Below are 17,824 nucleotides of genomic sequence, written 5' to 3'. Positions count from 1 at the left end.
GTCGGCGAGAGAGGACATTTTGGATTGTCTGGGGCGAGGCTACGCTTCCCCAAGTTGCCATTGAAGTTGGGCGAGGGAGACAATTAGGCCTTTTTCTTTCGCTTCTCCAGCAAGTTTCGGTGCGTCGGCAAGTTGTTAACCACGGCGAGAAGTCCAGGGATTCGTTATGAATCCAGAAGATGGTTACGAACTCGATGAGTGAGTGCACGAAGTGCTTTTCCTCCGTTTGTTGTTTCCCGCTTGCCAAGCTGTGCTGTGTGATGGAGGCGGTGAGTGAGGGCCGCCGACACAATGAACGCTTCCCTCGCAAGAAAGCGCGTCACTGATGTTTTTTCTCTCTCCACGCGTGCCATCGGGCCGCGGCCCGACCGCTGCTGCGGCCCGCCGGCTCGGGTCTGCCATGGGCCGCAGCGGCCCACTTGTTTCCTTCATGTCGCGCCGACGGAAGAGTTTGGATAAATATCGTCAGAGGTGAGCCAACTCTGGGGCACCCTAGCCTAGCCTAGCCCGGCTTACGTTGCGAACTTGGCTTCAGGCGCCACGGTACGAGCCGTATACACCCCTCCCGTTTTTGCTCTGTGCCTAGTGCCTTAATGCGCGAGCGGACTATGAGGAAAAACCGTTGAGGATGTCGTACGTATGAACGGCCGGTTATTTTGCGCTGCTGCCACATTGTACAGGCCGTAATTGTTGACCCAATTTGAGGGTCTATAGTTATCGCGAGCTGCCAGTGTGCGCTGTCGTCGCGTGCGTTTAGCTCGTGGAGGCTGCGTGCTGCTGTTGTATTTGTGGCATTGTAACTTTATTTCGGAGGAACCTGTACTTTGTAGTCACTTTGACGCTGGTAAAGTGCCTGATCGCGGAATCTGACAAGAAGCGGCCCTTTGACAGGGAGGGATCGGGCAATGGAAGCTTCTCCCTCACTTTGTTCCCGTCGGCGGCGCTTGTGATTGGGCCTCTGGTGGTCACGTGACACCGTCGGCGCCAATGGCGGCCGCGCGTCGCACGGTCCGTCCGCTGCCGATGTGTCCCCTTCGTTGTGGCGCGTGCTGCAAGCTTGCTGACCGATCGACGCCCCGATGTATGCAGGTCTTGCTTTGAGGGTGCCGGCGCAGCGTCTGGTAGAAGGCTCGTCCATAGCAGGCCTGTCACTCAACGGCGGCTCCGGGTAAGTCTCACCTAGTGATCGCGGTTGGTGTCCTGGACTTAGCGCGCGACTCGTTGCCGGCAGGGTGCCCGTGACCAGCAGCGTCGGCACGGTGGGGACTGCTGAGGCCGCGGCCGTGGAGCACCAGGCAGCGGACACGTCGACACCCGGTAAGTGTCCCGCCTAGCGGGCTTGGTTCCCTTGTGGCCCGTGGTGGCGTGCCTTGGTGATGGTGGTGGTGCGAGGTTGCCTCGGGTGGGCCGCATGCGCACACACACAAGCAGACGATCGCGAGACACCCGCGTGATGAGAAAGAAAAAGAAAGCTATCCCCCTCCTTCCTTGTTTGTTACGTTTTCTTTTCCCTCCTTGGTTTTTGTCGTGCGGCGGCGGAGCAGCGCGCGTTATGTGTCCGGCGGCAGCGGCCTTCTTCTCCTTGGTTGGTTGGCGGAGGCAGGCACACCACGACCGCACCAGGGCGGGCGCCGGCGCCCCTGGTGAAGGGAGCTTGCCTTGCAGGGCGCATGGCGGAGGCCGGCCCCAGCAGCTGCCACCGCTGCCCACTGTGCCCATTCGCCACCGAGTCGGTGGCCGACTTCTGCAAGCACATGTGCGTGCACACGGACGTCCGCGGCAACTGCTCCATGTGCGACAAGTTGATGGGGGCCAAGGCGGAGGCTGCGGCAACGGGCAAGCTGAGCTGCTGCGTGTGCGGGGAGGCCTTCGCCGACAGTGGAGGCCTGCAGGGCCATCTGCGTGCGCATGTGGCGGCGTGCCAGGCGTGCGGGGCCGCCTTCCCACAGCGGGCCCAGCTGGAGGCCCATCAGCGGGCCTGCCACGGAGGCTGGGTCCTGACCACCGGCGCGGCGACTACGACAGCGGCAGCGGGGGGTCGGGGCGGCCGGGGGGCGGCGCGCGAGGGCCGGGAGCGACCGTTTGGCTGCGCCACGTGTGGCAAGGCGTTTGCCCAGAAGGTCCACCTGGAGAACCACGTGCGCATCCACACGGGCGAGCGACCCTTTTCCTGCACGGTCTGCGGCAAGAGCTTCAGCCGGAAGGAGCACATTGGGCGGCATATGCGCACCCACACAGGGGAGCGGCCTTTTTGCTGTTTTACCTGTAGCAAGAGGTTCAGCCAGAAGGTGCACCTGGAGAGCCACGTGCGCATCCACACGGGCGAGCGACCCTTTGTGTGCAGCACGTGCGGCAAGGCGTTCGGTCGCAAGGAGCACATAGAGCGGCACGTGCGCATCCACACGGGGGAGCGGGCCTTCCTGTGCACGGCCTGCGGCAAGGCCTTCTCCCAGAAGGTGCACCTGGAGAACCATGTGCGCATCCACACGGGAGAGCGCCCTTTCCGGTGTTCTGCTTGCGGGAAAGCATTTCGCCAGAAAGAGTACATCAAGCGGCACATGCGCACCCACACGGGCGAGCGGCCCTTTGCCTGCCCCACGTGCGGGAAGGCCTTCCGCCAGAAGTCGCACGTGGACCGCCATGCACGCACCCACCAGCCGCCCAAGGGGGCCAAGCCGCTCTTCTTCCCGGCCAAGGAGCTCTAGAGGCGCTTATCCGCTGTGTTACCTGCAGGCGTACCCCCAACCCGATGCCCGCTCTGCCCTCCCGACTGTGGAGGGGTGGGGCGGGCTGGGCCCGCTGCCTGCGGCCTGTGCGGCTTGGCCTTTGCCCAGCGGGGTGCCCTGGAGGCGCACCTGCGGGCCTGCCCGGGGCCCCCCGAGGGCCTTCGCCTGCTGCTGGGACCGCCACCCCCCGCCCCGCTGCAGCACCCTCCCTCCACCGCTGCTGCTGGAACCCCTCATCCACCGGCTGAGCGGCCCTTTGGCTGCTCAGCATGCGGCAAGCACTTCGGCCGGAAGGAGCACATTGACCGGCACATGCGGACGCACACGGACGAGCGCACCTTTGCCTGTGCCGTGTGTGGCAAGTCGTTCCGGCAGAAGGTGCACCTGGCGCGTCACGTGCGCATCCACACGGGCGAGCGGCCGTTTGCATGCGCCGTCTGCGGCAAGAGCTTCAGCCGCAAAGAGCACATTGGGCGGCACATGCGCACGCACACGGGCGAGCGGCCCTTTTGCTGCCCGACGTGCGGCAAGGCGTTTGCCCAGAAGGCCCACCTGGAGAACCACGTGCGCATCCACACGGGCGAGCGCCCTTTTGCCTGCGCCGCCTGCGGCAAGGCCTTCCGCCAGAAGGAGCACATCCACCGGCACATGCGCACGCACACAGGTGAGCGCCCTTTCCACTGCGCCGCCTGCGGCAAGTCCTTCCGCCAGAAGTCCCACGTCGAGCGCCACCTGCGCACGCACGCCCGCCCGCCCACGCAGCAGCCCCAGCATCGCCACAAGAAGACCACGACGCCCTTCCTACCACTGTGCGCCCCCCAGCCAACGACGGCGGCAGCAGCAGCAGCCCCGCCACCATTCGTGCCACCCTGTACCTAAGCGCGCAATAAAGCCACCTCCATCACCAACCGGTCAGTGTCCTCTCTTATCTGTCCCAAGCACACAGACACGTGCATGCATGCCGCCACCACGGGGTCAACATTGTTGGGGGGAGGGGGGCTGGGTTTCAGGTCTGATTTCGGGTCCTTTGCAGGCATGGCGGAAGGTGGAGAGGAGAAGCCACGCTGCCCGCTGTGCCCGTTTGCCACGGACAACATGGACGAGATGAACAAGCACGTGGCCCTGCACCAAGTGGCAGCTGCGCAGCAGCAGCAGCAGCAACAACAGCAGCAGCAACAGCAGCAGGCAGCGGCTGCAGCTGCGGCAGCAGCGGTGGCGGCGGCGTGCGGCATGTGCCCAGACGGCAAAGAAACGGCGGTGACCCTGTACGGGTGCGGGGTGTGCGCCAAAGCCTTTGCCCTGAAGGAGGAGCTGGACGAGCACATGCAGAGCCACGCCAGCCGGCTGTTCAGCTGTGCAGTGTGTGGGGCTATATTCGTGGATAAGGAGCACTTGGAAGGGCACATGCGCACGCACGCCCCACCGGAGGTGTTTAGCTATGGCGGGCCGGGTAAGCCCCCCCTTTGCTCGTCGTCCTCTTGCCCGACCGCCGAGGGGCCTCGGGGCAAGAAGCGGCCCTTTGTGTGCCCCACGTGCGGCAAGGCATTCCGCCGCAAAGAGCACGTAGAGAGGCACTTGAAGATGCACACGGGGGAGCGTAACTTCGGCTGCGCCACGTGCGGCAAGTCGTTTAGTCAGAAGGTACACTTAGAGAATCACGTGCGGATACACACCGGCGAGCGGCCCTTCAGCTGCCACGTGTGCGGCAAGGCCTTCCGGCGCAAGGAACACATCGGCCGCCACATGAAGACACACACAGGTGAACGGCCCTTCTGCTGCTCTGTCTGCGCCAAGCCCTTTGGCCAGCGGGCCCACTTGCTCAACCACCTGACCATACATTCTGGAGAGCGCCCCTTTAGCTGCGCCACGTGCCAGCGCACCTTCCGCCTGAGGGAGCACGCGGAGCGCCACGCGCGCACCCACGCCCCGCCCACAGGTGGGTGCTGCCCCCCCTGCCACGCAGACACGCACACAGACCCAAGCGCCCTCTCTACGTCTCTCTCATAAAGTGGAAATACCCCTCCCCACCCTCCCCGACCCCCGCCTGCATGCCGAGCCCCACTAACCGCGGCCCCACAAGTAACACGCTCGCTGCTCCCTCGGCTGGGGCGCCCTGGCTCGCCTGACGCGCGTCCCTCCCCTTTTGCAGAGGGACCGAAGGAGTCCAAGGCCCTGGTGCGGCTCCACAAGGGACCCATTGCTACCACGACAGCCACAGCCACCATGGTGGACCCGTCTGCAGCCACGACGCACCGCTGCCCCCTCTGCCCCTTCGCGACAACTTCAGTGAATGACTTCTGCAAGCATGTGGTCCTGCATGCTGAGGGCCGCTCTAACTGCACCGTCTGTGACAAGAAAGAGGTGGTCGAGCCCCTTGAGGCCCCTAAGCCAGGACCTGGGGTGGTTACTGTGGCGACTGTGGCCCCGCCTTCACCCCAACGCTGTGGCGTGTGTGGTGAGACATTTGGAGATGTTACTGCACTGCAGTGCCACATTCGCAGCTGCCACACGGAGCCTGCTGGTGCCACCCAGCTGCTTTGGAGCTGCTCCTTCTGTGGTCTCGTGTTCAGCCAGAAGGCCCAGCTGGACACACACATGGCTGGTCACATGGCTGTGAGCGATCGTACCCCGTGGACCGCGACAGCACGCACTGTAGAGCCACTAGCCAAGCCCAAGGAACGGCCCTACACGTGCCCGACGTGCGCAAAGACCTTCTGCCAGAAGGCCCACCTGGAGAACCACTTGCGCATCCACACGGGTGAACGCCCCTTCAGCTGCACCGTGTGCGGCAAGGCATTCCGGCGCAAAGAGCACATTGGACGCCACATGCGCATCCACACAGGGGAGCGGCCCTTCTGCTGCCCGCATTGCGGCAAGCGCTTCAGCCAGAAGGTGCACCTGGAGAGCCACGTGCGCATCCACACTGGGGAGCGGCCTTTCAGCTGCTCGGCCTGTGGCAAGACCTTCACTCGCAAGGAGCACATTGAGCGCCACATCAAGACACACACTGGTGAACGCATGTTTGTCTGCTCATCGTGTGGCAAGTCCTTCAACCAGAAGGCCCACCTGGAGAGCCACATGCGGACACACACAGGCGAGCGTCCCTTCAACTGTTCGCCATGCGGCAAGACCTTCCGCCAGAAGGTGCAGCTGGAGCGCCACAGCCGTACCCACGCTCCACAGCTTCTGCAGATGCCTCCTCAGCAGCAAGCACCTCAGCAGCAGCAGCAGCCAGGCTGCTCCGAGGAGCAGCAACAGCAGCAAAGAGTGCCCCTGTGCATACCGGGCTGTCCGACGTGTGGCAAGGCCTTCTGTTGCCACCTTGAGCCAGGGCTCAACATTCGCAACCTTCTGGGTGAAGCCGCAGCTCAGCAGCAACAACAGCAGCAGCAGCAGCAGCAGCAACAACAACAACAGCAGCAGCAGCAACAGCAGCAGCAGCAGTGTGCCGTGCAGGACCCAGTGGCAAAGGCAGCTGCAGCTGCAGGGCCTCTGTAGCCTCGCCTTGAGATCCTTATTTTGACTGTTACAGACTTGAGTGACTCCGGTGGCGGGTGTTCTGTCCTTGTTCCCCCTTTCTAAAGTGCGCGCGCGTTGTGAGCGCGTGAACCGTGGCTTTGATGATGAAAAAAAAAACCTTTTTGCTGTTATATGCCTTCAGTGTAAGTTAACATTCTCCATTGCCCATTTTTAGCCTGTTTGACCACAATAAAGGAGCTTTGACACACGCCTGCTAGCTCGGACTGCAGTGACCGCGAAGTGTGCAGGATGTGATCACGATTGTTAAGTGAATGGGCTGTATGCGCAATTTTTGCGGGAATGTTTGCAACGTTGGAGGAAATAGAGAATGATGCCAATAACGCACACGTCTCGAGCGGCCACTTGACGCGCAGCCTCCTCGCCCAACGGTGTGCTCGAGTAGCGGCTCTTGCGGGCGGGGAGGAGCGGCCTTGGGCGCGCGGTCTGTGGCGCGTGCCGCTGGGCGGCGCCAGCTGGCCGCGCGCGCGGCTCGTGGTGTGACGTCAGTAGCCGCGTCGCAGCAGCCGCGGCGGCGGCGGCTCCGCCCGGCAGTCGGGGACTCGTGCCCGTACCTCGATAGTGCGCGTTTGATCGGCTGCCTTCGGGTGGCCACTGTGCCTCATGGATTACGGCGCGGATCATCTCGGATTACGGCGGACCTGATCGCTGACACGCGCCATGGACCGGCTGGCTGATGTCGAGCCGGGCTTCGAGCCGCAGACGCGTGCCCGCTCCAACACTTGGCCGCTGCCGCGGCCCGACAATTACGGCGGCGATGAGAAGGCGGGCCCGCAGGAGAGCCCCTTCGGTGAGGCGGGCGCACCGAAAAAGAATTCGTCGCGGCGCAACGCCTGGGGCAACATGTCCTACGCGGACCTGATTACGCAAGCCATCCAGAGCGCACCCGAGAAACGCCTCACGCTGTCACAGATCTACGAGTGGATGGTGCAGAACGTGCCCTATTTCAAGGACAAGGGCGACAGCAACAGCTCCGCCGGCTGGAAGGTAAGACGTGGCCGGCGTTAGGGCTAGCGGCCCGACGGCCATGACGACTTGTTGCGCCGATCGCAACTTGGCCGCCGGGGTTCTTTCCACGCGCCGCCCCTCTCGCTCGCCAGGCCTCTCCTGCCAAGACCTTCGGGGCGTTTTCGGTGTCACGTGACTTTCGCGCACGTGACGGCTCGCCGGCTTCGACCCAAAGGGGTGACCTTGGCCCACGCGTGTTCGCGAGCCGCCGTTGGCATGGCGACGCGGCCTTCGGGCGCTATGCCAACGCGCGTGCTCAACTTAACGGAGGGGGAGGTGGCCTGGCGTTTGGGAGGGGGGTAGGTATGTTGCATGTGCGCGGTGTGGGGTTCGGACCCACCTCCTCGCGATGATCGAGACTGACACCGGCGTGGGTCGTTGTCCCCTCGCAGAATTCGATCCGGCACAACCTGTCCCTGCACAGCCGATTCATGCGAGTCCAGAACGAAGGCGCCGGCAAGAGCTCGTGGTGGATGCTGAACCCGGACGCGAAACCTGGCAAGGCAGCACGACGCCGGGCAACCTCTATGGAGACACCTCGCTACGAGAAAAAGCGGGGACGGCTCAAGAAGAAGCTGGAAGCCCTGCGCGCGTCTCCGAGTCCGTCCTCATCGGAGGGCCCCTTGGACCCGTTCCCCGAGTCGCCGCCAGCTAGTCGGCTAGATCTGCAGCACTGTAGCCCGCTGGCACCGCTGCCTGGCTCGCCGTCTGCATGGCCGCCCCAGCAGCTGATGCCGGTGGACCGGTACGGCGCCGGCCCGCTGGCTGACACGCTCACCCAGTCCATGACCCTGGGCGACCGGCACGACACCGCGCCGCCGATGGGGCCCTCCGCGTCGCAGGTGATGGGTCGTCTGCTAACGTTCAACGACCACCTTCCTCACGACTTGGACCTTGACCTGGACGCCGTGCCAGGTCTGCACTGCGACGTCGACCAGGTGATTCAACACGAGCTCAGCGTGGACGGAAACCTGGACTTCAACTTCGACTCGCATGCCAGGCCCTGGGTCCACTGACACTCTAGTCCCCGTGCCAAGTATCCCCGTGTACATAGCTCCCCTCACTTGTTGTATATACATATATATTTACGCCGCCGCCGTGCCTCGTGAGCGGCCAGTCCGTCCACGCGCGGAACACTTGTTACTACGACGTTAAGCTTGCGTCCCGTTGTGTACATACGCCCTTTAGCTGTTGTACTCGACCAGAGCATTGAAATAAAAGTACTCCTTGTTGCCATTGCCGCGCCCTGAGTGCGCGATCGCGGCGGCCCTGAGCGCGAGGCCGTCGCCGCCGGACTGCGTGGGCGGCGCATGACGCAAACCGCTGACGTCGATCGGAACGGCTGCCGCGCGGTCCATGGCCGCCGCTGCTGTCAACGGGCCGTCGAACCGTCGGCCGAGATCACGGCCTCGCCGTGACAACGCCTCGATAAGGCTCTTCCTGCGCGCATGTCGAGGCTGCCGCCGCGCGCAGAATTCATGATCGCCGCCACGTCGCACGAGGCAACCTGTTGCTGCTGAGCGCGCGCGTCATAATCTTGAGGAAAGCTCGCACGCGCATGTGAATGAGCTCGAGAAAGCCTGTAACCTGTTTTAACTGCGCTGTAATTTTGACAGCCCCGTCGCCATGACTACCATTTGTTGCGCAAATTCGTGAATTCCGACTATTTTTTAGACGCCGCGAACATGCCATGCGAACCTGCGCCTTCTCGCTAAACTTATCCGACCTTTCGCGCCGTCTGTGAATAACCATCAACCGCTATTTCCCCTCTTATTTCTGGCTTACCACAAAAACGCGGCCCGCTGCGAGCCACGAGGAGTCCGCGTGTAGTGCGCAGTGTGCGAAAGCGAGTTTCGCAAGCGATGGCCTTGTGCTTTGGCGCGCGCGCGATTGCTGGGGTGGTCCAAGCGCCATCGAGGTGTTTTAATGGCGGCGCGGCTGCGCGCACGTGCAAGCACCGATGATGCAAGAGCGGCTGCGTCCATCTATTTGGCGCGTTTCGCGTGCACGTCGCCCGATGATAGGGTACGCGTGTTTCAGTTGGGAGAGGTCCTAACGGTCTGTAAGTTTAGGTTGGGCCGGCGTGCTGTCACCGTTTATAAAGCGCGACTTTCAAAACGTGCCCCACCCGTTCAGCAGCGCGCTCACAAATTTACTTTTCAGGTGAGTAGTACGTGTGACTTGGCTTTGCAGAAAGCGTATCTGTCTTGATAAGTTACCGCTGTATGGGCTTAAGCCGCCCAAGTGAACGCTAAAGCGGCTAAACGGCCTCCTGCCGCCGTTTGATGTAATATCTGAAGCTGAATTTCGAGCCACTGCGAGCTTATTCTCATCGTAACAAATGACCCGCACAGAGCGAGCTGCATTGCAAGTCGGGACTGCGGGAAATCGTCCGTGCGAACGACGCTTTCTTGGCCTTGACTGCACAAGGCGTGTGGACCGTACCACTAGGCGAAGTGAGGTAAGTCAGCGGCCCGAGTTTCACGACCAACCGACGCAGCAGAGGAGCGCAAGCGATTGCGACACAGCGCCGAGCAAGAAATAACTCTCGCCGGATTGGCCGGCCCGGCTGTGTTGACATTGCAGCAGCAGTGGCTGCGGCTGTACCGCGCATGCCAGGCGCGTTCTATGTATGTGTTCGTGGAATGAGCGAGCGCTCGACGATTCGCGATTTTTTATTACTTGTGTAAGTTTTTCCGTCTCACTGACGCTTCACACGTAGCGTGTATATACGTACGCATATGTTGTATCCTTCTACTTCCTCGTTCATATGTAAGGCGAAGTGGCCTACAGTTACAGTTTGTAGAGCTTAGAATCTCCGCTTATATTTTCGGTGAACATTAAACATTTAACGGAAAGTATTCACGCGGCAGTCGTAATGACCTTGACATTGTGAAGTGCCGGCTTGCGTTTGCGGCACTTAGAGACTTTGCGACCATGCTAATTTATACGTATGTGGAAATGGCACCGTCAAGGATTTCCGCGTGTTTGAAATTGCGGACACCGAACGCACTTAGGCGCCTTGATCATTCTGAAAGTCATCGGGTTGTTATTGCTTTAATTGTTTACGCATGCTTATGCCGCCTGGCAAGCCGGCTTCTCTGCGCAGCACCTTTGTCGTGAGGTAAACGCTCGTCTGCTTTAGAGGTTTCTCAATTTCCGTAAAGGCACAACCAAAGCCGAAGTAACACGTAAAACATAATTGAACAGGACGAGAGGTCAAGTGGAAAAAGGAATTATTGATGGGTGGCGCCTGGCCGACATTGAAACGATTTGTCATGTGATTTTCTATTGTTACTTCCAGCGTTTTCTTTTACGTCTGTGTTTGCTTGTGAGCTCTCATAGTGGGTTCCATCTGAGCAGGTGCAGCTGCCAAGGTCGTTGAGCGGTATTCAGCTTTTCTTTTTCCGTGTTATACTTAGCGTGAGGGCTGATGTAACTTGGCATTCTTTGCTATTGAACGAGGTGTGCAAGACTCGGGCTTCAGTTCCTTGATTTTGTTGCAGGACAAACTTAGCTTTATTAGGTGTGACATTGTTTACCAATTGACCGAGCAAGTGGATTAGGAATTTATAATGTCAAAGCTACATGCACAGCAATAATAAGAAAATGTAAAGTGTGTGTCTTTCTGCATTTGCATGAATATATTCTCCTGTGCCTTAGAGGACATTTGTTGGCCAGTTTGTTATTCAAGATAAATAGTTCAGCAGTAAAACACGTTGTGGGGCTAGTTGTTGCATAGCTTTCAATAGGTGAAGCGCCAATAGTGACGGCACACAAGAAGAAATACAGACAGGACAAGGCGCTACTTGCAACACAACGAGTTGCAAGTAGCACCTTGTCCTGTCTGTATTTCTTCCTGTGTGCCGTCACTATTGGCGCTTCACCTATTGAAAAATAGTTCAGTAAAGCCTGCATACCAAGTGTGCACACTCATAGTTTTCCTTTGCACCTTATGCAACAATTCAGTGTACTTTTAAAAATCTCTATAGGGTAGAAATAATTCAAATTCTTTTATTTTTATTGTTTCATTTTAATTCAGTATTGGTTTAATTAGCTGAACATTGGCATTGCCCTTGTTTGAATGATAACAAATTGTCCTACTTGTTGTCTTGTTTCGAAACTAGAAATGTGTGTGTGTGCTGAAATATTGTCTCATTTCCTTCGCAGCCAACTTTTGCAATGGGTGATGTGTAGTTTGTACCAAGCCAGGAGAGATATGACTGTTGCTTATTTTTTATCAACAATAACTTAAAGCAATGGGTGACTTACCGTGCAACATTTCTTTGTTTCTGTTTATTTCTGCAGTCTGATGATATAGGTGGAATGCGAAAACAAGAGTGTTCTGAGATTTGGGTTTTCTTAGAGCACTCCACTATAGCCTCTCTCGTTACTGCTGCATTGATTAATTATGAACCAAATTAGCTGATCAATCGATCAATTATATTATTTTCTTATCAGTGCTGGTTGGCTGATCCTGAAAACAACACTGGTGCACCAGCATGCAAGCCTGTGTGAAAAATAATATGCATGATGTGAAAGTACTGCTTTGTGTGACTAAAAGATAAGTTGCACTTGCCATAGTTAAACCTCATCTTGATGGGATTCCTGAAGTGTAATGATTTTCAAGACTTCTTAATCCTGGCCATGGCAACTGCATTTCGATGGGGGCGAAATGCGAGAACACCCATGTACTTAGATTTAGGTGCACGTTAAAGAACCCCAGGTGGTCGAAATTTCCGGAGTCCTCCACTATGGCGTGCCTCATAATCAGAAAGTGGTTTTGGCACATAAAACCCCATAATTTAAAGAAAAAAAAAATAGTCTTGCTTGCTTACTTCTACTGACCATAATGTAACAAATAACATAGTAAACAATGCTCCTACATGCTAATTATCTTTGTGCACATTTATATTAAATAAGTGGTATACTAACATTTCATGTCGCGGGATCGAATCCCGGCCACGGCGGCCGCATTTCGATGGGGGCGAAATGCGAAAACACCCGTGTGCTTAGATTTAGGCGCACGTTAAAGAACCCCAGGTGGTCAAAATTTCCGGAGTCCTCTACTACGGCGTGCCTCATAATCAGAAAGTGGTTTTGGCACGTAAAACCCCAAATATTATATTATTATTAACATTTCATGACACATTGTTCCTTTTATGCATTTAGCCGGCTAGTGTTATTGAAGGGCTGCTTGAAGGTAGAGTGTTTGTCGCTTGTACACACCTTCCCGCCATGATTTAAGGTAGACCAAACATACAACCAGTTAAAATTGATTGTATTGTCATCCTTGGCAAGTTAACTCATCAATGCCAAGCTTTTACAGTAAAGTGCCCACACCTTTGCTATTTCCTAGAACATTTATTCGAGTTCAGTGCTCATTCCTCTACATTTCTCTCTCTTATGGACACCTCTGAGCTCTCTCCATAAAATTTATCAAAGTAAATGGTGGTCTTTGATTTAGCAGGGAGAGACTTTCTGGAGGCAGCTTTTTGTTACTGCTTCTTCGTGATGTGCAATCATTTATCTTTCAATTTAATGCAGCCAGTACATTCTTATAATGTGGAGTCGTATAGTCTCTGCTTTGTCTTGACAATGGAATACCTAGCAACGGTGTCTGCGCTTCTTGATTCAGCACGCTTAGTCAAAGCTATACACAGTTCTCCAGGTTACTATGTGGATATCTAAATGAATACTGGAACAGTGACAAAAAAGAAGAAAATATCCGAGAACACCTGAGCACATCTTATGAAAACATTAATGTCCAATTGAATGCCACCGAGTGGTTCGTCAAGTTTTGCTCTGCAAGTAATTTACCATAGCGGTATGTGCTGCCTAAGCCAGCAAACAGCAGCAGCCTGCTGCACCAACACCCCATGCCTCTGACATCCTGCACGACAGAGACTAACGAAGCAGCAGCGACCACCAAGACCGGCAGGCACGCGCAGCAGCTAAGCCCAGTGTGGGTGAAAGAGAGAGAGAGATACTGACCACGCGCTGGCTGCCGAGAGCAAGACGGTGACACCTACACGCATGCGTCATGTGGCTTCCTTGCTGACGACAACCCGTCTTGGCCTAGGGCATCGTGTCGCTGTATCCTCTCTGTCGAAGTGCACTGATGACACTGCGTTGCAGCGATGCCCTCTTCCCTCATGCAATACGGTTTCGCCCACGCTGTCGAGGTGCACTCATGACGTGGCATCACGGCCAATGGGAATTTAGATGATGTTTCGCTGTTACAGGCGCCAGATTTTTTGCTCAATAGGACATTTGATGCTATTGCATCAAAAAAGGAAAAGCTAGACAGATAAAACATAAACATAGAGCAGATCATAATAGATACATGCACTTTCTGCTTATTGATATTAATAAGACTTGACAGATTATATATGTACACCACAGTTGCTGCAGAAGAAATAGAGATGGAAAAGAAGTGGATAAGAAAATGTACCTAGCTTTCCTAGTTTTATCAAAGGCAGTAAAAAAAATATCAAAATGAAAGGAGCAGCAGAAAGAAAGCTATATGTCCTAAAGAAACAGGATATGGTAACAAAATTTCATGTGTGAATGGGACGTAAAAGCCATGGGAGCAGAACTAGCATAAGAATGTGTACCTGTAGCAGAAGGCCAAGTAAAATGTGTATATTTGGACTGTGCAGTAAGAAATTCAACACAATGGCCTTTCTTACTTATGTAACCAACTGGTATGGAGAGACATCTGTATGACAGTAAAAAAAGGGGTGGTGGGAGGGCTTTGTTTCTTTTCTGCACATTTTCACTGCCAGTTCAGAATTTATGATCATGCATTCAAGTTCAAATTCAGATTGTTTATTTCCCATCTGTTATTTACAGACAGCAAGGCTGCAGAAATAAAAAAGCTGTACCAGACAGCTTGACGAGGTCACAGCTGCCCCCTCTTCCTTTTATTTTCTTCAGTAGCAGGTGCAAAGTGTGAAGCAAATAATAATAAAGAATACATGTAATTCTGCATTATATCTTTTTTGCCCAATGTGGCATCTATGTTTCATTGTAAAAGCAGTGTTTGTTCAACTCTGCCGCTGGCGTTTTGCATGCTGTGTTTGTAATCATTCTTGTGAATCGACCACCGAAATAGACAACTCTTAATCGACCGTGCAGAATGTCAAACGTGAACATATGAGCAGAGCAGTGGACCACTATCATTGCCATCAAAACCCTGTCGCTATCATCAGTTAGGCAGCTAGGCCATGAGTGTGCGTGCTCTTGAATAACCAGTTTAGCCTGTCACTATTTGAAGACTAACAGGTTTCCGAACTTTGATAAATATCTGTCCTGTTACCAGGTGATCTGTCAATTCCCTTGGCTACACAATGAAAAGTTTACGATTGAAACCATCTCTAGAGATCCACAGGGATCATAGTAATTTGTCCCCAAGACCAATCTGAAGCACACACACACCACGAAGGAGTGACTCAGCTATCTCACATTTGCCAATACTGACAACTGGTTACAACTTCACATTCTGCTCTACTGCACATACTTCATCATTGCCAAAGCTTTCTCCATACCTTTTGTCTAAATCTTTTTTTCTTTATGAAATTGTGCAAGGCATGGAGTACCTGTAGTTTCAGCAGAGCAATCCATCATCAACATATGCCTTTTCCTCCTATTCTTGCCAAGACCTTTAAAATAGCAAGAGCAACAAGACAAGGTTCGCACCTGAATTTATTGCATGCTGACTGGCTTTCTTTTGCTTTGCCATTAAGTTCTTGACACTTACATGCAATGATGTGCATTTGAATTCTAACAACTTTAAAAGAATATATCCCTAGTGAAAATTGTATTAGTCTAAATAGTTTTAGTATTTGATGTATAAGATACTTATTAGTTTGATAGGAGTTTACATAAGGGTAGTACGATTGTTTAATAGTTTCGCATCAATAAATTGGGAATTTGCATTGGGTAAATATTAGTCTCTAGGTAACTTAATATTAGCTTCACACCAGTTTCAAAATTATCTGTATTTCTGCGTATACAGACCTGCTGCGGTAGCTTAGTGGCTGCAGCGTTCTGCTGCTGAGCGTAGGTCGCCAGTTCGATCCCAGCCGCAGCGGCCTGATTTTGATGGGTGTGCGAAATGCAAAAAATGCTTGTGTGCTTAAATCTGGGTGCACATTGATGAATCCCAGGTGGTCAAAATTAATCCGGAGTCCCCCACTATGGTGTGCCTCATAATTGAACCATGGTTTTGGCGTGTAAAACCCTGGAATTTAAATTTTTTTTTCTGTACATACAGCATGATAGGGCTTGCTGATATTTCTGGTCTCGGAAGTTATAGTAGCACGCCATACATTGTTGTGTTGGAATTTGTATTGGGATTAAAATTAAATGCTAGTTGCTTCCGATGGCACTTGGTATGTCAATCTGCATTGGTCCCATTTGGAAGTCACTGGATTACTAATGCTGCGAAACGACAACATAGCCAGGTGTACGAGACGTACGGTTTAAAAATTGCACTGGCTAATTCTATTTTTTTTTATGTGCATGCCGTAGTGCCAGGCACTTTCTGCCAGGGCCGTGCTCAGCTTGTGGCCTTCCATGGGGTGGCCTCGTGGCTGCGTACACCGTGCGTCCAGGCTCTTGGGAGCTGCTTGTCGATGGCAAGGGGCCGCCTGTGGGCCGTGTCACATGCCACCCACAGCATCTTCCATCTTCGCAGGATGCAGGCCCTGTGCTATGGTGTGCCAGGCTTCTGGCAAGTCTGCACCATGCGAGGTGAGCACATGAAAGGGCCAAATTGTCATCCACTTGAGAGTAGAAATAAGTTTCAAAGAAAACCCTCATGGATTTCTCAGGTTTCACGGTCGAAGAAAAATTTGTCCTGGTCTGGTGATCAAATCCGTGACCATCTCCTGAGGTGGTCACTCTGCCATCCGACCTAACGAGGAGGCTAGAACATCTCAGATTGCACTGCTGTATGGAGAGGCGGTACTTCTACAGCAGACCATTGGCTTCCATGCATTTTGACGCAACTGGCTATGAATTATAAAGGTTGGAGAGGCTATGGTATGGAATTCTACTGCTAAACAATGAAATATTGGTTTGATATTCATTTGCGGCACTTACACTCCAGTAGCGAATGAATGCAGTTGTGTGTGTGTGTGCATTGAGATTTGAGGAAATTTAGTAGCTTACTCAAGAATTAGTGTTTTCTGTGCTGCTTCCTAAGCTTTTATCTAAGCTTATTCGGTTCCTTTCAGAATTTCATAAAGTGGCACAACTTATTGCACAGGAAAGCGCCCACAAGCTTTTTATTCTGCATGACTGCTCCTTGCTACTCATTACAGTCATTGATTCTGCTAACTGGTTTCTGATCACTGATCAATCAAACTGATATGATTTGTGCGAACATTGATAGTTTGCAGAAACTAGAGTGGGATTGTGGTCATGGCGAGGTCATCTTCTATTGCAGGTACAACTGTTCAACACCTGGAAGCTCGCTCATTCTGTCAAAGCCTCTTTCACAGCTTCTGGGTATGAGGCACAGCGACCTCCTTGATCATTTGACAGATGTGGAGGAGCCAGGTTCCAGCGTACTACTTGTGGGATTGCCGGATGGCCGTGTGTTAAGCACTCTGCTGCATGCTGTCCAGCCTTTTGAACTACGTAGGGCTCGTCTGGTTTGTGACTTGGGCCAGCCAGTGGCTGCCATCTCCTGCTGGCAGCCTGAACATCTAGGGAACAAGGGTGAGCATTTAGCCGAGGCCAATAGCTCTGTTTGTCTGCAACAGCCCGCCCATAAGGCCTCATACAGACTTAGTTGAAGGAGACTTGGATCTTTACTTTACATTTACTTTGATCTTCACTTGACCTGCACCCAGCAGAACATGCTGATTGGCTGAATAAATGAAAACTTACAGTTTGGGTGACTGTATGTACACTTTTCGTTTTCTTCTTTTTTTTTCTATTTGTAGAGCTGTTTTTTTCTTTTCTGCAAAGAATGTTGCCAAGATAAGCATGACAAAACCAGTTTTGAAAACCTGCGCAGGCACATGCACTTTGTGCATTTTATGAGACTGCTGTGACATGTGAAATAGCGGTTTAATAAATTCCACTAATTGAAGCTGTATTTAGGTCTGGAACATACCCTGTTTCTGTGCAGCCGTAATGTCTTGGAGCCCCTTCAACCATGGGCACCAGTGTTGCAGGTCATATTGCATGTGACCACCTCATCCAAGTTTCAGCATTCACACTTCATCTTCGTTTGAATGATGACTAACACTGTCCCTACTTGTAAGCAATCTGAAGAATGTCAGTGTCAGTGTAGTCATGAAGTGGTTCCACCAGAATGTAGTCGTCTGCAATTTTTCAGAGGTTTATTTTCAAGTGACTGTGTGCTCTGTCTGCATACATGTGCATGCGCCAATGCCCATGACATAGTGATGAAAAAAGCATGAATGGCTTGCGACCAGCCAGCACAAAGTTCAAACATTCACCTTGCGAGCACATGTCATTATCTTTGTTCTCAGAGTGCCTAGTTAGTGTAGTGGTGCTACACATACATCTCTCGA

General features: G+C 53.7%; 2 protein-coding genes across 2 annotated transcripts in view; both read left to right on the top strand.

The window, feature by feature from the left end:
* Window positions 1–60: 60 nt before the first annotated feature.
* On the top strand, window positions 61–6,455 carry LOC142586363 (uncharacterized). The gene is made up of 7 exons (XM_075697612.1): window positions 61–198; window positions 1,090–1,168; window positions 1,232–1,317; window positions 1,666–2,691; window positions 2,734–3,600; window positions 3,760–4,662; window positions 4,876–6,455. The coding sequence occupies exons 1-7, from the start codon at window positions 180–182 to the stop codon at window positions 6,222–6,224; spliced, it is 4,329 nt and encodes a 1,442-aa protein (XP_075553727.1). The 5' UTR covers window positions 61–179; the 3' UTR covers window positions 6,225–6,455.
* A 270-nt stretch (window positions 6,456–6,725) lies between these two features.
* foxo (forkhead box, sub-group O) overlaps window positions 6,726–17,824 on the top strand; it is a 23,816-nt gene continuing 12,717 nt past the window's right edge. Inside the window, exons 1-6 of the mRNA XM_075697611.1 lie at window positions 6,726–7,250; window positions 7,664–8,286; window positions 9,227–9,434; window positions 9,626–9,732; window positions 15,807–16,028; window positions 16,726–17,000. Coding sequence (XP_075553726.1) covers window positions 6,924–7,250; window positions 7,664–8,286; window positions 9,227–9,434; window positions 9,626–9,732; window positions 15,807–16,028; window positions 16,726–17,000 — 1,762 coding nt within the window. The 5' untranslated portion in view covers window positions 6,726–6,923. The remainder of the gene's footprint in view (window positions 7,251–7,663; window positions 8,287–9,226; window positions 9,435–9,625; window positions 9,733–15,806; window positions 16,029–16,725; window positions 17,001–17,824) is intronic.

This window comes from Dermacentor variabilis, chromosome 6 (assembly GCF_050947875.1).
Source record: "Dermacentor variabilis isolate Ectoservices chromosome 6, ASM5094787v1, whole genome shotgun sequence".
In the NCBI taxonomy this organism is placed as follows: Eukaryota; Metazoa; Arthropoda; class Arachnida; order Ixodida; family Ixodidae; genus Dermacentor; species Dermacentor variabilis.
The sequence above is the reverse complement of the archived record's forward strand: the minus strand, read 5'-3'. Positions and strand labels throughout refer to the sequence as shown.